Source organism: Mobula birostris, chromosome 2 (genome assembly GCF_030028105.1).
Source record: "Mobula birostris isolate sMobBir1 chromosome 2, sMobBir1.hap1, whole genome shotgun sequence".
Lineage (NCBI taxonomy): Eukaryota > Metazoa > Chordata > Chondrichthyes > Myliobatiformes > Myliobatidae > Mobula > Mobula birostris.
The window spans coordinates 173,108,933-173,125,025 of NC_092371.1; the positions used below are offsets into that span (position 1 = coordinate 173,108,933).

Here is a 16,093-nt window from a genome sequence, read left to right on the forward strand (position 1 = left end):
GGCGAGCGATCTGGAGAAGTTGTTCTTTAACATTAACATAATGGAAACGAAGGATAACTGGTCTGGGTTTGGAAACAGCCGCTGCCGACTTTACCCACGGTGTACGATGGGCGCGATCAAGTAATGGAGGATCGTTGGGAAAAACTGAACCGAACGAATCCTTTAAAAGTTTAGCAAAGAATATTACAGGATCTCCGGCCTCAACATCCTCGGGTAGGCCCATTAAACGTAAATTTTGTCTTCTCGATCGATTCTCAAGATCAATAACTTTGGATTTAAGTTGTTGGAGCTGTTTAGTAGTCGAAGCTAGATTCTTCTCTAAGATCTCAACTTTTGTATCCGTCTTCTGAGATTTAATATCCAGCTCAGAAATTTTTGCATCGTGTTTTTGAACATCAGCATTCAGGAATTTCAAAGATTCCGTGATTGATTTTAAATCTTCATTAAGGCTTTGACGATGTTGTTCAAATTGAGCAGTTAAACTTTCAGATAATTTTATCCGATGCTGCTCAAACATTTCTTCCAAACACTTCACCATAACTTCGTAAGTTAATTCCGTTGGTTTAGAGTCACCTTTCTTCTTTCTTCCGTTCCCATCAGCGTCTTTCCCATCTTTGGTTTTAGATCTCGTACTCATTTCTTTAAGCTCAAAAGTTACGATTGACAAAAGGAAGTCAATTAATTGATAATTCAGAGAGATAAAGTAAGTCTTCTGGTGTACTTAAAGTTGATTAGATCAAGGAGATCATAGGTTAAAAAGGATAACGGGAATGGAGCGAAGCCAGAGAGACGACCTCACTCCATGAGCGCTCCCTGCAGAATCCCGATCCATAGAATATTCCAACATGTCAACAGCCGCAAGGCAGTGAGGCCGGACGGCATCTCAGGGCACATCCTTGAAGTGTGTGCTGAATAGCTGGCTGGTGTGTTTACTTTTTAATCTCCCTCTCCCAGTGTGTAGTGCCCTTCTGTTTCAAATTGTCCATCATTGTTCCTGTACCTGAAAACCAAGGTAGCATGCCTGAATGATTGGCGCCCTGTTGCACTCACGTCAATTATAAGCAAATGCTTTGAGAGGCTGGTTAAAGACTATATCTGCAGCGTGCTACCACCCACACTGGACCCCCTACAATTCGCTTACTGATGGAACCGGTCTACTGATGATACCATAGACACGGAACTACACACCATCCTCACTCACCTGGGGAAGAGGGATGCATACATTAGAATGCTGTTCCTGGACTACAGTGCAGAATTTAACACCATAATCCCCTCCAGACTTGACAGGAAACTCAGAGGCCCTGACCTGCACCCCACCTTGTGCAGTTGGATCCTAGACTTCCTATTGGATCACCGACAGGTGGTAAGGATGGGCTCCCTCACCTCTGCCTCTCTGACCCTCAACACACATGCCTTCCAGGGTTTGTGTTCTGAGTCTCGTTCTCTACTCCCTTTACACCCACGACTGTACTGCCACACATAGCTCCAATCTGCTGATCAAAATCGCAGATGACATGACTTTGATCGGCCTTATTTCTAGCGGTGATGAGCCAGCCTACGGAGGAGAGGTTGACACCCTGACATAGTGGTGCCAGGATAACCACCTCTCCCTCAATATTCAAAAACAAAAGAGCTGATTGTGGATTACAGGAGGAATAGAGGCAGGCTCGCCCCGATCAACATCAATGGCTCTGCAGTTGAGAGGCTCAATAGTTTCAAGCTCCTCATTACACACATCACCGATGATCTCACCTGGACTGTACACACTGGCTTTGTGGTAAAAGAAGCACAACAACGTGTCTTCCACCTCAGGCAACTGAAGAAGTTTGGCAGGGGCCCCCAAATCCTCAAAACTGTCTACAGGGGCACCATTGAGAGCATTCTGACTGGCTGTATCACTGCCTGGTACAGGAACTGCATCAACCTTGATCACTTGGCACTGCAGAGAGTGGTACAGACAGCCCAGTGCATCTGTAGATGTGACCTTCCCCCCATTAAGGATAATTATAGCAGCAGGTGCAGAAAGAAGGCCTGGAAGATCATTGGGGACACCAGTCATCCCAATCATATGTTACAGCTGCTTCCGGCTGGCAAACGGTACCACAGCATTAAAGCTAGGACCAACAAGCTACGGGACAGTTTCTTTCTACAAGCCATTAGTCTTTTAAATTCACATGCCGGTACACTGCAATGGAGTCATAGCGCAAATATTTTTACTCCTTCACATTATGGGATGGATGTAAGATTTTAGTAAATTCTAAATTCTAATTCTAATAAAGTGGCCATTGAGTGTAAGAGCATGGTTTTCTGCTGCTGCAGCCTATCCACTTCAAGATTTGATGTGTTGTGCACTCAGAGATGCTCTTCTGTACACAACTGTTGCAGCAAGTGGATATTTGAATTACTGTTGCCTTCCTATCAGCTTGAACCGGTCTGGTCATTCTCCTCTGAGCTCTCTCATTAACAAAGAATTTTCGGCCACAGAACTGCCGCTCACTGGATGTTTTTTGTATCATTCTCTATAAACTCTAGAGATTGTGAAAATCAAGGAGATCAGCTGTTTCTGAGATACTCAACCCTCCTCTATCAATCATTCATTCCACAGTCAGATCACTTGGATCACATTTCTTCCCCATTCTGATGTTTGGCCTGAGCCACTTGACCATGTCTACATGCTTTTATAAATTGCATTGCATTGCTGCCACATGATTGGCTGATTAGATATTTGCATTGACGAAAAGGGGCACAGGTGTACTGTACCTAATAAAGTGGTCACTGAGTGCATATAAAAAATAAGTAGAGCACAAAGAGAGCAAGAGTAGTGAAGTAGTGAAACATAGAAAACATACAGCACAATACAGGCCCTTCGGCCCACAATCCTGTGCCGAACATGTACTTACTTTAGAAATTACCTAGGGTTACCCATAGCCCTCTATTTTTCCAAGCTCTATGTACCTATCCAAGAGACTCCTAAAAGACCCTATCGTATCCGCCTCCACCACCATTGCCAGCAGCCCAGTCCACACACTCACCACTCTCTCCGTAAAAGAACTTACCCCTGACATCTCCTCTGAACCTGCTTCTGAGCACATGGGTTCATTGTTCATTCAGAAATCTGATGGCAGAGGGGAAAAAGCTGTTCCTAAGTGGCTGAGTGGAGGTCCTTAATGATAAATGCCACCATTTTGAAGCATTGCCACAGTTATAGAAGCAGCATAGAAACAGGCCCTTCAGCCCAGTGAGTTGGCACAAACCACCAACCATCTATTTACACTAGTCATACAGTAATCCCATTGTCCACACATTTTTATCAATTCCCCCCAAGATTCTACCACCCAGGGATAATCTCCAGCAGTCAATCCTACTGATCACACGTCTATGAGATATGGGCAGAAATTGGAGCACTCGGGGGAAACCCATACTAGTCACACGGTGAACCTGCAAACTCTACACATACAGCACAGACCAGATCAGGACTGAACCCAGGTCACTGCAGCTGTGAGGCAGCAGCTCCAGTCTCTGTCACTGTTGTGATCACAAATTAATGATCTGGTGTAAGGCTGTTGACAAACAAAAATGCCTGCATTTAACTGAAAATCCCAGGAAGATTTTCAATTTAATTTTTACACTGATAAATCTTAATGTGAAAGAGAAATTTTCATTTTTATCAAGAACCGAAATCTTAAATTTACGTAATTTATCTTTTGAGATTAGCATTGAATTCCTCTTTTTATTTGGTTTTTCTAGCTTGAACCATACAAAAATAAAACCATCGTTAGATCTGCTTCATTTCCATACCATACAGTTTTAGGAAAATCCACCTGTGAAATATAATTAGGTAAAAAATGTTGGCAATTTTGGTCACCTACCTATAGCAAGGCTATCAATAAGATTGCAAGAGTGCAAAGAAAATTTACATGGATGTTGGTGGGATTTGAGGACATGTGTTATAGGGAAAGGTTGAATAGATTAGAACTTTATTCCCTAGATTCCCTAGGAGAATGAGGAGATATTTGATAGAGGTATAGAAAATGAGGAGGGGTGTAAATAAGGTAAATGCAAGTAGGCTGTTTGCACTGAAGTTGGCCGAGACCAGAACTAGAGGTCCTGGTTTAAGAGTGAAAGGTGAAATGCTTAAAAGGAAGGTGAGAGTTTGCAATGACTGCCAGTGGAAATGGTGGCTACTGCTTCGATTTCAGCATTTAAGAGAAGTTTGAATAGGAACATAGTGTTGGCGTGTGGCCAAATGGCTAAGGCGTTCGTCTAGTGATCTGAAGGTCGCTAGTTTGAGCCTTGGCTGAGGCAGCGTGTTGTGTCCTTGAGCAAGGCACTGAACCACACATTGCTCTGCGACGACACCGGTGCCAAGCTGTATCAGCCCTAGTGTCCTTCCCTTGGACAACATCAGTGGTGTAGAGAGGGGAGACTCGCAACATGGGCAACTGCCGGTCTTCCATACAACCTTGCCCAGGCCTGCACCCTGGAAACCTTCCAAGGCGCGAATCCATGGTCTCATGAGACTAACGGATGCCTATAGAGGATAGGAACATGGATGGGAGCGGTATGAAGGGCTATGTTCCAGGTGCAGGTCAATGGGACTAGGCAGAATAATAGTTTGGCCCAGGCTAGATGGGCTGAAAGGCCTATTTCTGTGCTGTATTCTATGACTCTAATAATAATTATTATTATAAAGTATGTCAGAGTTCTCAGGCATGTTTGAATTTTCTCTGAAGTCTGGAATTTACAATCGGTATTTAGCTTATTGATTGGCCATCAATAGAAAGAAGAAGTTTCATTAATATAGACTATGTTTATAGGCTCCCAATCCCTTCCCAGATCTTAATGCTACCTCCATAAATTTTTCCTATGTAAAACTGGTTTCACAGGATAATAATGTGTATAAGTTTATAGCACAGTATGGGCCCTTTGGTTCACGATGTTGTGCCTGCCTTTTAACCTACTATAAGCTCAATCTAACCCTTCTGTCCCACATAGCCGATCATTTTTCTTTCATCCATGTGCCAATTTGAGAGTCTCTTAAATGTCCCTAATGTATCTGCCTCTACCACCATCCTGGCAGTGTGTTTTATGCACCCACCTCTCTCTGTAAAAACAATCCTCTTTTTGTCATCCCCCTTAAACTTTTCACCACTCACCTTAAAAGGATGTCCTGTGAAATTATCCATTGCTGCCCTGGAGAAAAGGCACCGACTGTCTACTCTATCTTATGCACTTCTATTATGGTGTCTGTCATCGTTCTTCATTCCAAAGCAAAGAGCCATAGATTGCTCAATTTTTTCTCATAAGACATGCTCTCTACACCAGACCGCATCCTTGTAAATCTCCTATACACTCTTTCTAAAGCCTCCTAGAATGAGGTCACCAGAATTGAAAACAATACTCTTAAGTGAGGTCTAACCAGTGTTCTGTAGAGCTACAGGATAAAGTGGTGATAATTTAAGGCACCACAATCAATCATTGTGCCCTCCTTTGTTGTTGGAATAACTTACAGAGTGCACCCTTGAGCCAGAATGGAGACTTCTGGTTGATGTTTTTATGTGAACAAATCAGGCTGAATATATCCCAAAGCTGTCATCAGTGTATAACCTGAGTGGTATTGGTTTACTGTTGTCACATGCACCAAGACACAGTCAAAAACTTGTCTTGCATACTATCCATACAAATCAAATCATTACACAGTGCATTGATCTAGAACAATAACACTGCAGAATAAAATGTTGAAGCTACCAAAAAAGCGCAGTTCAGGTAAACAATAGAGTTCAAGATCATAATGTGGTTTCAGGTATCCCTCTCCACAGATACTAAAGGTTGGTTTTATTTGTCACATGTACATTGAAGCATTCAGTGAAATGTGTAATTTACGTCAATGACCAACACAGTCCGCGGATGTGCTGGGGGCAGCCTGCTTGTTGTTACCACTTGCCGGTGCCAACATAGCATGCCCACAGCTTACTAACCGTAACCTGTACGTCTTTAGAATATGGTAGGAAACCGGAGCACTCAGAGAAAACCCATGCAGTCATGAGGAGAATGTATAAACTCCTTACGGCAACAGTGGGAATTGAACTCAGATCACTGGCACTACACACCATTCCACTCTGTTCAGTATCTTGAGGATTTTCCATTTAAATTTCTGATTTCAAGCTAAGTTCATGGGTTTTCGCAGGCTTGATGCAACAATTTGTTTCAGCTTTACATCTCTCCATTCATGATCAAGGCCAGCCAGTTTGTAATCAGGTTTCCCTCTTAAATACTAATTACCTTTGTGGATTATCTTCAGATTTCTGAATGGACAATGAACCCCTGTACACTACCTCAAATTTTTTCTTTTTTTGCTCTCCTTATGTAATTTTTAAAAATTATATTTCTTACTGTCATTTATAATTTATTTTATTGTGTATTACAATGTACTGCTTCTGCAAAGCGACATATTTCAGTGATATCAATCCTGATTCTGATTCTGATACCTGTACATGTGACAAATATCAAGGATGAACTTTATTTGTCATATACATTTATATGCATTAGGAATTTGCTGTGGTGTGTTAGCGTGTCAAGGAACGAAATAAACATTTAATAATTATAAGGAATTATATAAACTATAAAAAGAATATATAAATAAAATACAAAATCTAACAAAGGTAGAGGTTAAACATTCAACATTCTACAATTATAAGAATAAACAATTGTATAAAAAAAGTTAGTTAAAGTACAGATATGGAATAAAATATGCAGTAATACATAAATACCAGCCTGTATTTACAGTATAAACAGCATTACAAAATGTGTTTTCAAGTGCAGTGATGGAGGTCATAGATAGAGGGGGTAGAGGTGGGCTAACTGGAATGGTTGATCAGGTTAACTGCCTGGGAAGAAACTTCTAAGATAGCATTTTTTTTTTTGTTTTACTAGTGCTATAGCGCTTCCCAGAAGAGAGGTTTTAGAAAAGGCGGTTTGCTGACACTGAGTTAGACAGCAGTGTTGCAGTATCCTCAGGGATATTGACTCACTCAGTCATTTCATTTCAGGCATTCAAAGGCGCCCACAATCAAATTATCATTTTCTTCGCTGCCTTCACACTATGCTCATGTCCGTCTGGGTCCATCTCCATACGTGAAGAACTGGTTTGTGCTGTGATTGTTGTTGGGTAGGATTATTGGAACTCTTGTGTGATTGGCTGGAGGGTCACATGACACAATCACATGCAAGTGTTGTTACCCAATGAAAGATGCCAATTTAGATTTTTACTGCTGCCTTTTGGGGAATTTCTCTGCGTTTATAATGGTGATCGTCCGTCGTATCTGATGATGACAGAGACCTGTGCGGGAGTCTTTAAAGTGGGAAAGCTGTTGCACTGTCTCGACCTCGGAAAAATGAGTCCAGTGGTAAGAGTAGTCAGAACAATTGGGGCCTTTCATGGTTGCAGTGGACAAGCATGACTTTCTCTGTGCCTTGTCATGTCCTTCGCTCTCCAAAAAGCGTGGCAGAATTGCCTTCTTGGCCATTGGATGTCACTGTAGATCACATCCTCCCCGTCTGTCAGAGCTGACTTCACATGGTAGGACAGGCATGTCCCTATCTCACTGGGGTATGAGACTCTCTGGTTACCCTCACCTGCTTTAGCCCACCTGTCAAAGTGCTGCCACAGGTGCTACTTGGAGCCACAGCTGAGATCTGAGGTTCTGATAGGGCCTAAAATGAATGAGCTGCCCTGGAATGGACAATGTAAGCCCCTTAACCAGAGATGCTACCCCTCCCTGGGGATGTCAACCCATACACCCCTGAATTTATAGTAAATTATACTTCTTATACCAAAGTCAAAATATGTTATTTATTTATTTATTTAGAGATGCAGCATGGTAACAGGCCCTTCTGGCCCAACAAGCCTGCACCACCCAATTAGACACGTGACCAATTAACCTAGTAATTATATGTGGCCTTCTATATATTGGCGAGACCCGACGCAGACTGGGAGATCATTTTGCTGAACACCTACGCTCTGTCCGCCAGAGAAAGCAGGATCTCCCAGAGCCCACACATTTTAGTTCCACATCCCATTCCCATTCTGACATGTCTATCCACGGCCTCCTCTACTGTAAAGATGAAGCCACACTCAGGTTGGAGGAACAACACCTTATATTCCGTCTGGGTAGCCTCCAACCTGATGGCATGAACATTGACTTCTCTAACTTCCGCTAATGTCCCACCTCCCCCTCGTACCCCATCCGTTATTTATACACACACGTTCTTTCTCTCACTCTCCTTTTTCTCCCTCTGTCCCTCTGACTATACCCCTTGCCCATCCTCTGGGCTTTCCCCCCCCCTTCCCCTTTTCCTTCTCCCTGGGCCTCCTGTCCCATGATCCTCTCATATCTCTTTTGCCAATCACCTGTCCAGCTCTTGGCTCCATCCCTCCCCCACCTGTCTTCTCCTATCATTTTGGATCTCCCCCTCCCCCTCCCCTTTCAAATCTCTTACTAACTCTTTCTTCAGTTAGTCCTGATGAAGGGTCTCGGCCTGAAACGTCGATTGTACCTCTTCCTAGAGATGCTGCCTGACCTGCTGCGTTCACCAGCAGCTTTGATGGTGTTGCTTCTTATACCAAATCTGGTTTTAACAACTGAAAAATCTTCCAAATTGTCCTTGTGAAACATAATGGTACATTAATTTAATACAAAGTTGGTGGATATATTCTAGTAATCAAAAACACTACCCTTACAGGCAGTGATTTTACAGTTGTGGCTTGACACAGAAATTTAATTAGAGACGGCATGGTAGCGTAGCAGTTAGTGTAAGTGTATTACAGCGGCAATGACCCTGGTTCAATTCCGGCCGATGTCTGTGAGGAGTTTATGCCTTCTCCCCGTGACCGCGTGGGTTTCCTCTGAGTGCTCTGGTTTCCTCCCACATTCCAAAGATGTACCGGTTAGTAGGTTAATTGGTCACGTGTCTAATTGGGTGGCGCAGGCTTGTTGGGCCGGAAGGGCCTGTTACCATGCTGCATCTCTAAATAAATAACATACTTTGACTTTGGTATTGTCTTTGTGCTGTTACTAGGTGCACTGGGATGATTTAGTATGCCATATTTGTACTGTGTGGTATAGTTGTTTTCAAAGAAGAACTGAATCAGGCAGTCATATCTTTTATTTGGTTTCTTTAGATGCATAGAATCTTACAACATGGAAACAGTACCTTCGGCTCAACTCGTCCATGCTGATTGTTTTGCCCAGTGTGCTAGTCCCATTTTGGCCCATAGCCCTTTAAACCTCTCCTATCCATCTCTTATTTAAATGTTATTTAAACATTACTAATGCACCCACCTCAACCAGTATTTCTGTCAGCTCATTCCAAATATGCACCACCCTTTGTGTTAAGTAGCTGCTCCTGATGTCCCTTTTAAACGTCTCGCCTCTGATCTTAAAAACCTCTACCTCTTGTTTTTAGCACCACCTCTCCCTCAGAAATTAAAAAATGACACACTTCTTATTCTGGTTTCTGTCTTTTTCCTTTCCAGTCCTGATAAGAGTCTTGAAATGTCAACTGTTCATTTCCATCTATAGTTGCTGCCTGACCTGCTGAGTTCCTCCAGCATTTTGTGTGTGTTGCTCTGTGCTTTCACCTTGTCCACCCCTTCATTATCTGGTATACCTCTATCAGGTCATCCTTCTACCTCCTATTGTAACTGACCCTCAAGCCCAGGCAACGTCCTGGTAAATGAGTATAGGTTGAGTGAGCCAGGGCTTTTCTCTTTGGAGTGAAGGAGGATGAGATGTGATTTCATAGAGATGTACAAGGTTCTTAGAGGTATAGATAGAGTGGATAGTCAGCATCTTTCTCCCAGGCCAGTGGACATCCATTTAAGGTGAGTGGAGGAAAGTTTAGTGAGATGTCAGAGAAAGGCTTACGCAGAGTGTAGTGGGTGCCTGAAGTGCACTGTTGGGATGGTGTAGGCAGTTACATTAGAGAAATTTAAAAGACTCGTGGGTGGGCTATGTGGGAGGAAAGGGTTAGATTGATCTTGGAGAAGGTTAAAAGGTCAGCACAACATCGTTGGTCAAAGGGCCCTTCCTGTGCTGTGCAGTTCTATGTTCTATTAATTACTTTACACAGTCTTTTTGGTTTAATAACTTCTTCCCTATATCAGGGTGACTAAAACCACTGGGCACCACGGTGGCATAGCGGTTAGCACAACACTAGTACAGCGTGGGACATTCCAGAGTTCGGAGTTCAACTCCAGCACTGTCTGTAAGGAGTTTGCACGTTCTCCACATGAACTGCATGGATTTCCTCTAGGTGCTCTGGTTTCCTCCCACAGTCTAAAGACTGTGGGTTAGTAGGTTAATTGGTCATTCTAAATTGTCCTGTGATTAGGCTAGAGTTAAATAGCTAAGTTGCTGTGCAGTGTGGCTCATTGGGCCAAAAGGGCTTGTTCCACGCTGTATCTCTAAATAATAAAACAGGACAATAAATAAAACTGCTTATTTGAAAGAGTATATGCTTGATCTCACTCAAGTTTCCTATGATCTGAATGACACAAGCAGTCCGATGGAGTGGAGCGTGGAGTTTGCCAGATTACAGGAAGAGTAATACCATTACTCTCATGATGGTTTGCGATGTTCCTCACCGCTAGATTTGCTTTAAGACTGCCAGTGACTTGATGTTTGTGGTGTTGAATCCATGCTAAACTACATTTGAGCGTTATTCCCTCTTTTTCGCAGATTATCCGTATCCTATGGTGGTACTACTTCTCTAAAGTCATAGAGTTCATGGACACATTTTTCTTCATTTTACGAAAGAACTACCATCAGATCACTATTCTGCATGTCTATCACCATGCCACCATGTTCAACATCTGGTGGTTTGTTATGAACTGGGTGCCCTGTGGTCACTGTAAGAGAAATAACCATCTTTTCTCTTTTTAGGTGTTTTTATTTGGTCTTTCAAAGGGCAACTAAACCCAAGGATATTGGGATCTTTCACTTTAATCGTGGCTTAATGTCCTACTTGGAATCTAGAGCCCCAAAAGTTTTAGATATCCTGCCATCACCTTCCTTTCATATACACTCAGTGGCCATTTTGTTAGGTAAAGGTGTGGCACCTGATGTGGTCTTCTGCTGCTGTAGCCCATCCACTTCAAGGTTCGAGTGTTGTGCATTCAGCGGTGCTCTTTTGCACACCCCTGCTGCAATCCAATGTTACTAGTGTTGCCTTCCTGTCTGCTTGAACCAGGCCAGCCTTCCTCCTCTGACATATCCTATTAACAAGGAGTTTTCGCCCACAGAACTGCCACTCATTGGATGTTTTTTATTGCATCTTGCACCATACTCTGTAAATTTTGCATAAAAATCCCAGGACATCAGCAGTTTCTAAGATACTCAAGCCTCCCCATCTGGCTTCAAAAATCATTCCATGGTCAAAGTCACTTAGATCACATTTCTTCCTCATTCTGATGTTTGGTCTGAACAACTACTGACTCCCTTGACCATGTTTGCATGTTTTTATGTATTGAATTGCTACCACACGATTGACTGAATAGCTGTTTGCATTATTGAGAAGGTGTACAGGTGTACCTAATAAAGTGACCACTGAGTGTATCTCTATCGCCCATCACTACTAATGTTAAGATCTCTGTTGCTATGGCAACAAAACAAATTTATTCAAACCTCTCAATCCAAATGATTTGTGAATGGCTAGATAACTTACCTGTCTGTTAAAAGGTAAAAATAACCAAGTTTGTGTTATAAAATAATCCCAAATCTACTAATCATATTCTTATTACTTGATTGATATTTTTAATACAACTGCTAACACCTATCCCAGCAATAAGACTCTTAAAGCTGTGTCATTGCATTAACCGTGTTTGCAAGCCATTAGCTCATACGTAAGGCCTGCTCCTGCTGACACCTCCCAGCCTGCACATGCAGACACCTCCCAATCTCCACCCAGCTAATAGGATTCATCTGCCGCTCGTTCCAGACTCATCACCTGCAGCCTATTAAACCCCAGTTCTCATCCAGAGTTCTTGTTCACTCATCGAACCACCTAGCCTTAACCATCTACTCCTAGCTTTTACTCTCCTTGCCTGAAGTTTACCTTGTTGCCTGTTTGGTTTAACTTCTGTTCAGTCTTGTTTTGCCCCCACCCTGCTTCTCCCCCCCCCCCCCCATAGCTTGTTATTTTTCAATCTATTGTTAAAGTTATTGTTCACCACTGAATGGGCTCCGCTGCTACTTTTGGGTCAAGCCTCTGCTACATTTCCTGACATAAAGAGCCATAGTGTCACACAGCACAGAAATAGGCCCTTCAACCCAACTGGTCCATGCTGGCCAAAATTCCCATCCAAGCCAGTCCCATTTGCCAGTGTTTATCCTATATCCCTCTAAATTTTTCCTACCCATGTACCAGTCCATGCGCCTTTCAAACAGTGTTAATGTATCTGCCTCAACCACTACTCTGGCAGCTTGTTCCATCTACTGACCACCCTCTGGGTGAAAATGTTATCCTTCCGATCCCTATTAAATCTTTCCCCTCTCACCTGAAAGCTATGTGCTATAGTTTTTGATTCCTAAACCCTGGAAAAAGGACTATGCACATTCACCTTATCTATGTCCATAAGATCACCCCTCAGTCTCCTACACCGCAGTGAATTATGTTCTAATTTCCCTCCATAACTCAGTTCCTGAAGTCCTGGCAACATCCTTATACATCTCCTCCTCACTCTTTCCACTTCTGTTGTCTGTACCTAATTAATAACCATCAATATGTTAAATACACACACACACACACACACACACACACATTAAATGCAAGAAGGCTTTTTACACTGCGATTGGGTGAGACTAGAACCAGAGGTCATGAGTTAAGAGCGAAAGGAGAAAAGTTTAAGAGTAACATGAGGGGGAACTTCTTCACTCAGGGTGGTGAAAGTGTGGAACAAACTGCCTGTGGAAGTGGTGGATGTGGATTCAATTTCGACACTTAGAGAAATTTGGATAGATACATGGGTGGGAGGGGTATGGATAGCTGTGGGCTGGGTGCAGGTTGATGGGACTGAGCAAATTAATAGTTTGGCACAGACTAGATGGGCCATAGGGCCTATTTTTGTGCTGTAGTGTTCTATGATTTTAAGGAATTGGGGGAAGAGTAGGTCATTCTACAGGGTGATCAAAACTGAACACATTATCCCAAGTGCAGAGTCACCAACGTCTTGTACAAGATTTTGGGTACGAGGTTATCTAAGGAAGGATGTGCTAGCATTGGAGAAGGTCCAGAAGAGGTTCACAAGAATGATCCCGGGAATGAAAGGGTAAACATATGAAGAATGTTAGATAGCTCTGTGCCTGTACTTGCTGGAATTCAGAAGACTAATTGGGGATCTCACTGAAACTTATCAAATATTGAAAGGTCTGGATAGAGTGGATGTGGAGAGGATGTTTACTATATTGTGGAAGAATAGGACCAGAGGAGGTCTAGAATCAGAATAGAAGGGTGTCCATTTAGAACAGAGATGAGGAGGAATTTCTTTAGCCAGAGGGTGGTGAATCTGTGGAATTCATTACCACAGACGACTGTGGAGGCGTAGGTTGATAGGTTCTTGATTAGTAAAAGCTTAAAAAGAGGAGAATGGGGTTGAGAGGGAAAGTACAGCAGCTATGATGGAGTGGCGGAGCAGACTCAATGGGCTGAATGGCTTCTGTTGATGGTCTGTGATCTCCTTTGTGAGGTCTGGTTGAGTCTCAACTATATGTGTGGGTTAGTGTTAACTTCTTGATAACAGGTGAGTTGAGGTCATCTCATAGCTTGAAGGCTGAACATTCAGGCCCGGCTTGAAGTTGAGCTGATCTGTGCCTGGCTGGGGTGGCAAATTTGCTTAAGTGTTATAATGGCATCTGGGCATCTGTTGGCATGATAGTGGAGCAACTAAAGCCTTGTGCCCACACCTTTAGGTAAACTATTCACAGCCCCCTATAGCCACAAGTGTTGGATAGATGCTCCACCACAGCCTACTCTTGTGATCCTCATCACCACAGAGACCAGGGGGCTCATGGTGACGTGGCTGGTAGAGCCTCTACCTTGTATCTTCGTGACCCATGTTCAAGTGACCTTGGGGGTTCCCTCAAAGTTGACACACAAGTTGATAGGGTTGTTATGAAGGTGTATGGTGTGTAGGCCTTCATTAATCAGGGAATGAAGTTCAAGAGCCTTGATATAACGTTGCAGCTCTATAAAACATTGATTGGACCACACTTGGAATTTTGTGTTCCGTTCTGGTCGCCTCGTTATAGGAAGGATGTGGAAGCTTTAGAGAGGGTACAGAGGAAATTTACCAGGATGCTGCCTGGATTTAGAGATTTTGAGGAAAGGTTGGGTGACCTGGGGCTTTTCTCTTTGGAGTGGAGGAGGATGAGATGTGTACAAGATGGTAACAGTCTTACAGTAGGTCGAATGGATAGCCAGAGACTTTTCCCCAGGGTGGAAATGGCTAATACAAAGGGCATAATTTAAGGTGTTTGGAAGAAGGTATTGGAGAGATGTCAGAAGTATTTTTTAACAGAGTGGTGGGTGTGTAGAACACCCTACCAGGGGTGGTGATAGAGGCAGATATATTGGGGTCATTTAAGAAACTCTTTGCTAGACACATGGAGGATAGAATATGGAGGACATGGAGGATGAATATGTGGGGGGGGGGGGAGAGGCTTAGATTGCTCCTTAGAGTTGGTTAAAAGGTCAGCACAACATTATGAGCCAAAGAGCCTGTACTGTGCTGTGGTGTTCTATGTTCTAGTATGTCTATGCAGCACTTGCTCACGCAACTGCCTTATGGCCATGTGGATTTCCGCCAGGCACTTCAATTTCCTTCCATATCCCAAAGACATGCGGGCTGAGAGGTTAACTGGCCATTGTGAGTTGCCCCTAGTGTATGGGAGAGTGGCGAAATCTAAGGGGAATTGATGGGAATGTGGAGAGAATAAAATGGGATTGGTGTGAATGGTGGTTGGTGGTCATTATGGGCCAAAGGGCCTGTATCTCTCTGTGACTCTTTCCTGGTCTGTGGCTGCATGGCACAGAGTATTGCTGGGCCTTGAGGACCTGAGTGATCGGGAAAGGTTAAATAGGTTGGGATTTTATTCCCTAGAGGGAAGGAGAATGAAGGAGATTTGATAAAGGTATACAAAATTATGAAGATTATAGATAGGGTAACTGCAAGCAAGCTTTTTCCACTGAAGTTGAGTGAGACAAGAACTAAGGGTCATAGATTAAGGGTCAAATGTGAAATATTTAAGGGGGAACTTCACTCAGAGCGTGCTGAGAGTGCAGAATGAGCTGCCAACAGAAGTGGTAGATGTGGGTTCGATTACAACACGAGAAATTTGAATAGGTACATGGATGGGTAATGGAGGGCTATGGTCAGGGTGCAGATAGATGGAACTAGGTAGAAAATTGGGATGGCATGGACTAGATGGGCCAAAGCACGTGTTTCTGTGCTGTAGTGTTCTATGACTCTATGACAGCTGAGCAGTTGTCTGGGTTGAATGGAATTGGAATTAGTTTATTATTGTCACAGTGAAGAGCTTGTCTTGTGCACTGTTTATACCAATCCACTCTTCACAACAGTGCACTGAGATAGAACAAGGTAAAACAATAATAATGCAGAATAAAGTGTAACAGCTGCAGAGAAAGTGCGGTGCAGATAGACAATAAGGCGTAAGGTCTTAATAAGATGCAGTGGTTTGTGAGGTCATCTTTTTGTACTAGGGAACTATGTAATTGTTTTATACCTGCAGGGTAGATGCTGTCCTTGAGCCTGGTGGTACCTACTTTCAGGCTTTTCAATCTTCTGCCTGATGGGAGGGGGAGAAGACAGAAAGTCTGTGGTGGGTAGGGTCTTTGATTATGTTGGCTGTTTTACTGAGCAGTGGGAGGTAAGTGAGAGCTGTTATAGCACTGGCCAGGGTTTCCTTAAGGCCAATGGATTTCTGAGTAATTGACCCCATTCTGTCTGCTCCCATCGACTACAACTGAACACCCACTCTGTCACTCTGTCTCCTCAGCCATCCTCCCTCACTCAGTG

The 16,093-nt window shown here is 43.2% G+C and overlaps 1 protein-coding gene across 4 annotated transcripts in view; it reads left to right on the top strand.

Moving 5' to 3' along the window:
- Window positions 1–16,093, top strand: part of elovl5 (ELOVL fatty acid elongase 5) — a 156,639-nt gene that overhangs the window by 119,138 nt on the left and 21,408 nt on the right. For all 4 annotated transcript variants that reach the window (XM_072251112.1, XM_072251111.1, XM_072251113.1 and 1 more), the window contains one exon: window positions 10,740–10,911. In XM_072251112.1, the coding sequence (XP_072107213.1) occupies window positions 10,740–10,911 (172 nt within the window). The remainder of the gene's footprint in view (window positions 1–10,739; window positions 10,912–16,093) is intronic.